Source organism: Schistosoma mansoni, chromosome 6 (assembly GCF_000237925.1).
Source record: "Schistosoma mansoni strain Puerto Rico chromosome 6, complete genome".
Lineage (NCBI taxonomy): Eukaryota > Metazoa > Platyhelminthes > Trematoda > Strigeidida > Schistosomatidae > Schistosoma > Schistosoma mansoni.
Window position 1 is genome coordinate 11,200,261 of NC_031500.1, and position 10,480 is coordinate 11,210,740.

General features: G+C 37.8%; 2 protein-coding genes across 2 annotated transcripts in view; both read right to left on the reverse strand.

Moving 5' to 3' along the window:
• Positions 1-1,042: 1,042 nt before the first annotated feature.
• On the reverse strand, positions 1,043-1,799 carry Smp_024850 (putative 60s ribosomal protein L17). The gene is made up of 3 exons (XM_018798248.1): positions 1,616-1,799; positions 1,327-1,578; positions 1,043-1,294 (listed from the first exon to the last, which is right to left on the reverse strand). The coding sequence occupies exons 1-3, from the start codon at positions 1,730-1,732 to the stop codon at positions 1,082-1,084; spliced, it is 582 nt and encodes a 193-aa protein (XP_018653209.1). The 5' UTR covers positions 1,733-1,799; the 3' UTR covers positions 1,043-1,081.
• A 4,505-nt stretch (positions 1,800-6,304) lies between these two features.
• Positions 6,305-10,480, reverse strand: part of Smp_135670 (hypothetical protein) — a gene marked incomplete at its 3' end in the record, with an annotated part of 52,213 nt that continues 48,037 nt past the window's right edge. The window contains exon 15 of the mRNA XM_018798249.1: positions 6,305-6,445. Within this exon, the coding sequence (XP_018653210.1) occupies positions 6,305-6,445 (141 nt within the window). The remainder of the gene's footprint in view (positions 6,446-10,480) is intronic.

Below are 10,480 nucleotides of genomic sequence, written 5' to 3' on the forward strand. Positions count from 1 at the left end.
ATTCCAAAAAACTAAGTATCGTTAATCTCGAAAGCATACCAACAGATTAGTAACTGGAGAAAACAACTATACGAAAGTGTAGTGCCAGCACATTGTAAACTAATTAACTTTTGAGCAAACGACATAATTAATTTTAGGGAAACTATATAACCTGACATTCAAGCGGTTGACTATGAGCGTTGTGTATCGTTTGACGGAGTATGACCGTCTGATCTATCGCTGTTGATAGAACTTATGTAAGTCATCTCGAATAACACGGGTTACGAAGGAATTTAAGAGCACAACATATGAAAGTGGACAAAAACCGATGCAAAGATAACTTAGTTCGTGATACACGAGTGAAGCAGGTACGATAATACGTATAACTCCGAGATATTTTTCTAAAAACAGAAAATATTTCCAGTTTCGAGATACACCAATTAATTTGTACAGCAACCAATTTGATGGCAAACACTCCACAAATAAGAACTATTGCCGATTCTGAGCCAATTACGACTTTTAAGACGTAGGTGTTTTTGGGTGAACTTTTGAAATCAAGTCACATTTAGAAAACAACACAGGGATGAATAAATACCAAACAACTGAAGGTTGGACAAGTAAAAACGTCCTTCCATATAACGATCAGAACAAGAATAGCCAGCTACACAACTAGTAAAATGTAGAACCTAAGGATTTCGTTAAGTATCAAAGATTTATGACAATCATGCCTGTGGCTACAAAGGACTTACATGATATCACGGTAACCAACTGTAAGCAAACGTTGTAGCTGGTTAGGCATAAATACATAATTTAACCTCTGAGACACTAGATACATGGCTAAAGATCGATAAGGAACTAAAAAGTATGATCCAATAACCGAAGCAATATGAGATAACAATGGCAAGATTTCAACACATTTACTACTTTAAAGTTACAGTACGTGATAATGTAGCTTCGCTAACAAGGTAGGAACAGCATGATACGGTTAACATGGAACCTTATTACGCATGAGTAAGATTTCTGGTTCGCTAAGATTCAATTTGCTTGATGAATCAAGAAAACTAGAAATTGCTAAATTATCCAGCCATATATATTTAGATAATTAAAAACCAGCACTCTCCTTCATTAGTTGTTTCTTTATCTTTTTCTTAGATTCCTTCTTCTTTACTAACTGTGGAGCAGCTGCAGGTACCTTAGGAACAATATCGTCTTTTGTAGCAAGTATGACTTCTACATGGCATGGTGAACACATGTAAGGATTAATACGACCGTGGGCACGATATGTACGACGTCGCATTTTAGGTGCTTGGTTGACCTAACCGAGTCATAAGAAAATAGGGATGTTACCTGGATGTGTTTGATGTACAAACGACTGGCTTCTCCTCCTTTTATGTCTTTGTATACACCATTGCTGAATGCATTGTGCAGAAGCTGAAGTAGCATTTGAGCAGACTTTTTGGGCCATCTACCCTGAGTTGTTTTCCAGACTTTTGCTTGAGCATGACGACCAACGCCACCATTAAATCGGCGGAAAGGAATAATCTCTTTCTTCTCAATGACATTTTTTAAGTAAGTTTGTGCTCGCTGGAGAGTCATTCCCTTAAAAATTACTGAGTAAACGTGTTTTTTTAGGTACCTTCACTGCACAAGCACACTCATGCATGTTTTTGAAATGAGTCCTCAGGTATGGGATTCTTGCTTTGCAAGTTTTACCTTCATCCTCATCTTTTGGTTCCCACGAGTACTTTACCATTATTCCTAAGATTAAACAGCGCCAAAAAACGTGGACGGACAAACTTCCCGCTCCCAAGAACTGTGAGGCAAAAAACAACTTCGGGCTTAAACGGGTTCAAATTCATTAGCAATATTAAATAAAGCTCTTGATTGACGAACTTCGGTTTTCAGAGACAGTTAACGGCCGGTTATCATTATATATAAGAACAGGCGTCTCTTTTCGACACCGTCCATCGCTTAACAAACCAGAGGCTATAGTGAAGTTTCGTTCCCGAACTTTAGGTGAAAAATGACTTGAACTACTTGACTTCGTTATTAGTACAAATTTGATGTCTGAACGACACAGAGATCCTTAATTATTTCATTTTATGGTGAACTATCTTATTTTGTGCATAAGTGAAACCTAACTGTTATATAGATTAATGGAAAAAACTCTATTACGGTAAACAAACCAACACATAGATCGGTATACTTTCTGCATTGCTGCCAACCTCATAAGTTTTATTGGGAACACCGCATCTAAAATTACTCGGTCACGCATCCGCACCAGACCACGAGTGGGTACGCCGTGCTGTGCATTCCTTGCAACTACTAGTCAGCTTGGACCAAACCTTACTCAACGTGCCCAAAACCTTCCAGATAAACCATCGAACCTAATCATCAGTCAGTCAGCTACAACATAGGACAAGACACATATATGCATCGGTCTAAGTTGCCATAACTCGTTAGCACAACAAGATGAACACCGGATTCATAGAAGTGGTTAATTTAGTGGTTGTAGCATATAAAAGATAGGTTATATATAAGGATATAGTATAGGAAGGAAGAAAGTTATGAAAAAAATTTAATCTTGTAGTTCAAGGAAAGACAGATAGTATATACACCTACGCCATTGTGATTGATTCTGAGCCATGTCACACAGAGTCACGAGTCTTAGTTAGGCGCCCGATAATTATTGAGGCCATGTTAGTCAGACTAATCCCTCTATGGTTATCACGGGGTTATTTTGACCCCTTCCTATATATTGAGACAAAAAGTGATTGTGACCAGTCGGATGGGATTACGTTCGTCTCCCAGATTTTAGCCAGAATATTAGTCAACCTAATCGCTAAAACTGGACCACCATATTTAAAGACCTCTGGAGCCAATCCATCTGCACCACCTGCTCTTCCTCGTTTCAGATTACTTATAGCCTTTTGAACTTCAGCTAGAGCTGGGGGACCTACTTCAGTGTTCCATTCAGATTTTCTGGGAGTAGTGGGTAGTTGTGCAGTAGCTGAAGGCCAGCTAAACTGCTCTTTAAAGTGTTCCGCCCATCGTTTTAAACGTCTGCGCTGAGAGCAGATAAGTGTTCCGTCTTTTTCCGAGATTGTCTCGCTTTCATTTGACTTATTAATTCCGGTTTCTCTTATTAGTCTGAAGAGTCGCCTGATGTTGCCTACGGCCTCTGCCTTTTCCATCTCTTTTGCTTTCGTTGCCCACCACTGCTCACGATCGTTCCTTAGACTTTTAGTTAACCTAGATCTAATTTGTTTACGCTCTTCGTCGTGTTCAGAGCCTGATGGGATGAGTTTACGCGAATTCATCAGTGAAATAGACTTAGAAGAAATCCATTGGTTTTTTGGAACCCTATGGTTTAAATAACTAATAGATGTTACTGCTGTTTCCACAGCTGTTCGTATATCTTTCCAAGCAGCATCTGAGCCAGTCTCGTTTACAGAACTGCCTAGATGTGAACTCAGTTGTTCCTGGAATTTACATTTGGTGTAGTTTTCCTGAGTCCAGTGAGGCGTAGACAAATGCGTGCTCGTATTAAAGCGTGATCAGAGTCTAAACAAGTATTCCAATACGAGCCATAATCTTCTTTTGAGCCTCTCTAACAATGACTGATGACAATATGGTCTATTTGAGTCCATCGTTGGTTTGGTGCAGGTGGTCGCCATGTTAGACGATGTCTCTCCTTATGCTTAAAATTAGTGCTTGCTAAAAATAAACGATTGTCTGAGCATAGTTGCAACAGACGATCACCATTATCGGTTCGTTGAGCCGGAATACACCCACCTAAATGTCTTTCTGTTTGATTTAAGCCTCCTACCTGGGCATTAAAGTCACCCGCTACGACTACTATGTCTGGGCGCTTAGCTTTCTAAAGAAGTTCGGAGAGCTTTCTGTAAGAGTTATCTTTCACTTCAACATGGCTGCAATCAGTGGGAGCGTAGGCAGAAACGACGAAGAGGTAACGAAGTGTGTCTCTATCCTTCCGAGTTCTTACGGAGCCGTTTAGCCGGACAGCACACAGGCGACTGTTAACGGGGTGTCATTCTAGTAGTGCTTGTTCTGCCCTCGTACTAAGTGCTATGCCTACACCTGCAAGTCACGAGAAATAGCTATCGGGTCGCCAGATACACAGAGGGTGTATTTCGTTGGCTGTCCATTTTGGCGAGGTTAGGTCGAGTGAATGACCACACTGGGATCCTGTATATGTGTTTCGGAGACACAGCGTACACCAATCGTACGAGATTATAAGGTCTTAGCCAAAGGGGTCTGTTGACAGATATGACTTAGGGTATGTACGTTGAAGGCTCCAATGTGTAGTTTGGAGCGAGGTTTTAGTAGACCTGGGACAGTGTTTCGCGCACTAGAATCGTTGACCATGGTGACACTTGAGGAGGAAATCGAAAGAGGAAGTTTAGTGTTAAAAGTCGAGATAGAAGGAATAGTAGGAATTGAAGAAGGCGATTGATTATGAACACAGTGATCTTGAGTGCTGTTAGAGGTATGAGGGCAGTTATCACTTCCCGGTTGCCCACACCATGGAAGGGTTCTTTTAGAGGTACCTGAAAATGAAATTGGGTTAGAAGTGGTCTTAATGACCTGAGAGCGTGACCGCAGTGCCCAGGGGACCACTGCTTGAAATCGGTCACACATGACCTTTTTGTGGGTAATTTTCGTGTTAGCTCCGTACTTGTTGAGACCTTACCGTCGGAGACGGATATCCGTGGGATAAGGCGAGGTATGCGTTTTTAGAGTCGACCTTTTCTAACCCCACCCCTCCTTGTGGGAAGGTAGCATCCCTATTATGCTGGTTGTCTGAAGGAAACACCTTACTGCTGTCACACCTCTGTACAGTCGGCAGTACGACTTCGCCTTCGGACCTTGGGTTTGCTGCTTTTAGTTTTACCGCTTTTCAACCGACTTGTCTGGCATGGTATGACCTTGAGGAACGATTGTTCCAGCCAGTATAGCTCGATTGGTTCATCACGATAGACAAGCCCTACAACAACGTCAAGGTAGCAGCAACGGTCGAACCTAATCATCCCTAGTCTCTGAATTGATTGGGTTGGTATCCCATAATCATACAGTTGTTCCAGAGAAAAGCGTTGTCAAATCCCGAATATGTGTGGCATCTTTCCACTGGAGGATGCAAAAGACCCATCTTCTCCGATCGTCCAACAGTAAAATGTTAGTTTTCGAACACTATAACGTATGAGAAATTTTGTAAAAAAAAAGCCCTATATTTAAAGGCCCAATGAACTAGACAGACAAATAAACTTATATTCATAATGTTAGAGTTAAACACTAAAATGCACATGGACTGGGGTACATGAAATTAATCTAAGCTTCCCTGGATACGGTTATTAACCCATGACCTTCTGAAACACTCTTGCTCTTATCGTGATAGAGAGACTTAAAGCACCAACTAATATGGATTTGTAAGAACCCATATTCAGCGATGTAAAATCAATCTAACCAGAATCAACCCGCGCATCAGAAGTCTATGGAAGATGGGCTATTAAAGACTAGATAAGATGATTCCATCAAAACACCCATTCAGAACTCACGGCACAGAGCGAATATCCCACTCATATTTACTCGCTGATTTTGAAATACGTGGGCCTGTAGTAAATGACTAACTAAATTTGGTGAGCTCTTTTAAAACCTGAATTACAGTTGATTGTTTCGATAATGGACTTTTTTTTAGATTATTCATGTATATTTCATACAGACAGATTGTTTTTTTTATACATATCATTCCCCAGATGATATCAAATCTTGCCCTTCAGGGAGAACGTCCCAAATATATTTTGCAATTGCATACAGTGTCCAAACCTATGACAAAGTGTGATGATTTGAAGTATTTGAATTATAGTATAAAATAGTAATCCCAGGAACAACGCCATTTAATCAAGAACAATAAGATGAACACGAACGAATGTATTGTATTTGGTATTCAAAATCAAGCAGTCATCAATACAAAAGAATCATAGGTTCATTCAAACATCACACAAAGCTCATAAATTAGGAGCTTTAACTTCCAAGCCTACTTCTTAGAGTTTAGTACATTGTTCTTTGGTACTACCAAAAGGATTAAGTCCCTAATGTTCACTTTCGCATCTAATGAATAAGGAGTGGGTTAAATTTGACTGTTTGTTTGGTTATAAGTTACCCCAGTGAACTCACATTTCGCCTGGACTTCACAACTACTCACAATACGTTAGCAAGTTTAGAGAGTTACTTAGTGATCAACTCAGTTGAATAGTAAGTAACTGGTTACTGAGCGTCCATATGTCGCGTATGAGTCTTAGAGGATTTAACTATTAGCGAGGTGGATGGTTCCATCGTAATGAAGAATGTTCCTTAGAGTTTGGACTACATACTGATAATTAACGCCCTCATTCTTCGTTTTCATTTTTTCCGATGCAGGGGAGGCTGAGTTTCTTCTCTTGTTTGACTATCGTTGATGTTATTGAAATGGTTTTCAGAAAAACAGGCTAGATGTGCTTGACCAAGTGCTTCAAGTATTCTAATCTTATATTCAACTCTCACAACTTTCCATTCTTAACTGTTTGAGACCAGTTAAAAAGTATTGGTCCCTAATCTCTTTCCTTCATCATGGTTTCTTCTAGTGTCCCTCGAACTACGACAGGCAGTTAATGGGCTATTGAGTTAATGAAGTTACAAGTAGAAACTCGATGTTTTCAAAATAGCCCTTAAAACTTAAGAATCACAACTTCAATGTTGATTGATATCATCTGGTCAGTTTGGGGAAGTTTCTTATTCCGTTATAGCTGGATCTAAGCAAACCACAATTTAAATATAGGCTCAGTTCTATCATAGGTCTTGTTACGGGTCTCTATACCTTATAACAGAATCGTGTAGTTCCTTAAGTGACATAGGGTTTCCTGAGAGCTATGCAATCCAGTAACACTTGATCCTGATCCGCACTAACTTTGTAACCAGCATTCATAAAATCAAATTTGAACAAAATCGTTAAAATTAATTCTACTACTGCGCTACATATGCCCATAACTAGACGGCAGTTCAACCATGTTTAATGTTTTCCCTGATAAGGATTTTTCCTAATGTCTAAAGATTGAAGAATGTTGGAGTTTCCAATGACATGTGATAGGTATTTAGAACTTGTGTACACTTCGTGTCTTACATTACAACTTTTTATTTGAGTTTCACTTTCCCCACGTAACTTACTAAATAACTGTTATGTTCACATACTAAGTGTAATTATGTACGTTGCAAAAGCAAGGGGTGTTAGAGGATAAAGTTTAACTTGCTTCAATTATAGCTTATTCAAACTCTGACCCGACATTGCTATGAGAATTACTGAAATGAGATATCTGTATAAAATAGAAATCCCGAAGATTGACTTACAATTGAGGATTTTTCGGGATTCACAGTGAGCTACCACTTCTAGTTTGCATCATTTTATCCCCACCTATTTCTTTTGATGGAAGAGACATCCGTAGTTTCTCATATTTAATGCGATTTGCTATTTAAATAACAATTCTCTAGATTGCTTACATAATAAGCTCTGTGGGATTAATTAATCAGTAACTTTTGTCTGTTGAAAAATCCCATATTTCCCAAGAACGTAGATGACACTGAAACTAAGGAACTCAGTTTGATTAGCTTCAATATATTATTTAGAGCAAACATTGGTATAACCAGGCACATCAGGTACCTGTGAAATGGCGAAAGAGTAATAATTACCAGCAAGATAACCGAATGCTTCGAAAGTGCGGATAAATCTTCATCTTTGGACATAATAATAAAAATTAGGTTATCTTGTTACAAAACGATTCATTTTCAAACTAGAGTAGAAATTTGTGTAACCAAGATGAAATCATTCTGTTAACTGAACTTACATTACTTGAATGAGTTAAAAAGTGTTTGTCCCAATAGGATTAATTATTTTTCGAAAGGGAGGCTTTAAAGACCATCCTAGCTGGTTAACTGACCACAGCTGTGAAGTCTGTTATCTGAATATTGTTCAAATTATTTCAAGGGAAGGAAACGGCCATTTTCTTGTAGTAGGCATGGAGTTGCGGTCAACAATGATCACCACAACAGGAAGACTACGTATTAGTTGCTTGGCTAGACCTCTCCGAAGGCCAAATATCAAAAGGCAGTTAAGGGTTGTAATAAGATGTATTTGTTGGCAATCTCGTGGTATGGAAAAAAAACCAAGATCGTGCCAAAATCCACAAGCGAGACTACTAAGTGTACGAGAGTTTGTGCAAGGTCACGAACAACGAAAAAGTGTTTTTTGGTACACTTAAACAAACAGATACATTAAAACAATCACTGGTACAGTTGGTTATGATAATAATTGTTTCCATTATGTCAATTGCGTTCTCTTTATGAAAGTAGGTCATTACATTCTCATACTATAAAAAATTTACCATGAATTATTTCCAACCACTTGACATCTCACCATAGTGCAAGCAATGTTGTGTTACTCAGATTAGTGATCAGATTGATCAATAGAGTTAGATCAGCTTTAGAGGGACTGGATAAACATAATAGTAATCACTACTCAGTGATCCATTAATTGTATGTGTTATGTCCCGAAGAGAATTATGAATGTTAACTTTTGAGAACTATTTGTGGACCAATATGATACGTATATTTCTTATTGTATAATTGTTAAGTAAATAAACTATTCATATTCATGTTCCTCTTATTATAAGCTTTATTTTGACCCATAGACTATTATTATACGATTTACCATTCTTGAGTTATTCCCAGTCTATTGATTAATTTTCCCCCTCATCACAGCCACATTTGGCCAAATCTTGTACATATGTTATTTTCTATTTTATGGTACAATGTGGTCAGTTTGTTTGGTATATAAATTCAATATGTTTGAGAATAACGATTCATATTGCAGAGACTGTTATTGGTGTTCTGGACTTAACTGGCTGGGCTAGGCAGATAACAGGACCAATACGTACTCTAGACTGTTCGTACGGGTTCTCGTGTATCATTGTTCCGATCGATAAATCACTGCTCTCTAATAGGCGGGTACAAGATATAACAGTATGGTTGCTTACTTACTTGTTCCCTCTACTTTTTTTTACTTATCTGATTAATCAATGGATAGATTAATTCATTATATAGGCTTACTATTCCTCATAGGATCCAAGCTGCCAGTCAGAGATCAACTGTATAGAACTTTACAACTTAGACTGAACAGTGAAGGGATTACTCAAAACTCTTCCATTGAAGGTAATCAAAATTAGGACTGATCAATAAAGTATATGTAAGATTAATTGCTAATATCTCCATGTCTTTGTATATGTCTTACATTTTACATTGAATGAAACCAACTAAATTAAATACACGAAGTAAAAACACTAAAAAGAAAATAAGTTCTGTATTACTGATATCATTCATATTAATATGAGTATAATAATATACAATGTAAATTGGATACAATTAAATAAACTGTAAAATAAACTCGTTGAGTATTGCTTGTTTGAATCTTCCCATCGATTTGTTAGGACTGCAACTGGTCAGTCTCTAATTGGCATATGTGCATACTGTGCGTATTGCCTCAATATAGCCTTAATTCACAAGCATGGTAAGCAGAGATGGATAGTGGCTAGCAGTGGAATCCAGGACGCGCGTTTCGTCCTATTTGGGACTCGTCAGCTGGATGTACCTGCATCTCAGAGTTGATGTTCACTCTGGGACTCGAACCCAGTACCCTCGCTTCAAACGCCATCGCGTTATCCACTCGGCCACTGAGTCCTGATAGCCACTTGCTTGTGCAATGGGGTGAAGTTTAAATTCATTCAGTATTGTCTGTTTGAATCTTTTGTTTGAATGTTTTTTAGGTTATTTATTTATTTCATGTACAAAACGCATTTTTATATATTTTGTTTTTAGCAAAATAAATCATCTAATATATCTACTGGCTTTTCAAGTAATACTAAACCTACACAATTGGAAGGGAATAAAATAAAATCTACTATGGCTGAACAGGTTAATTTAACATATGTAGCGTCTAAATCAAGAGTTGCAACTAAATCACAATTGTATAATGAGTATTTGGTACATGATGAAAATATAGATCCACATGTTAGTTACACGTTTTATTTATTTTATCTTTGTTAAATTTCCTTAAGATTTTTTTTTCAGGTTTCCTAGACCCAGTTCATCCAATTTTTTACTTTCTAATGTTTATATAACTATTGAAAACTATGTACATTATAACAACAGTAATTTCAAATTTAGACGGTTTGGTCCATCGATCGCTTTTATATGATAATATTCTTGAATAATCATCTTTGAATAAAGTGTACGTAAATGTAAGAGTATTTCACATTAAATACGAACTAAGAAGTTATTTCAAACGTAAATACACTATTCTTTTCCCAGATAGCCATTAATATTTAGCGCCTGGGTAAAACGTTTTCAGTAGTCCGTCAGAACGTTGGAAATCTGATAAAACATGTATTTGCTTTTG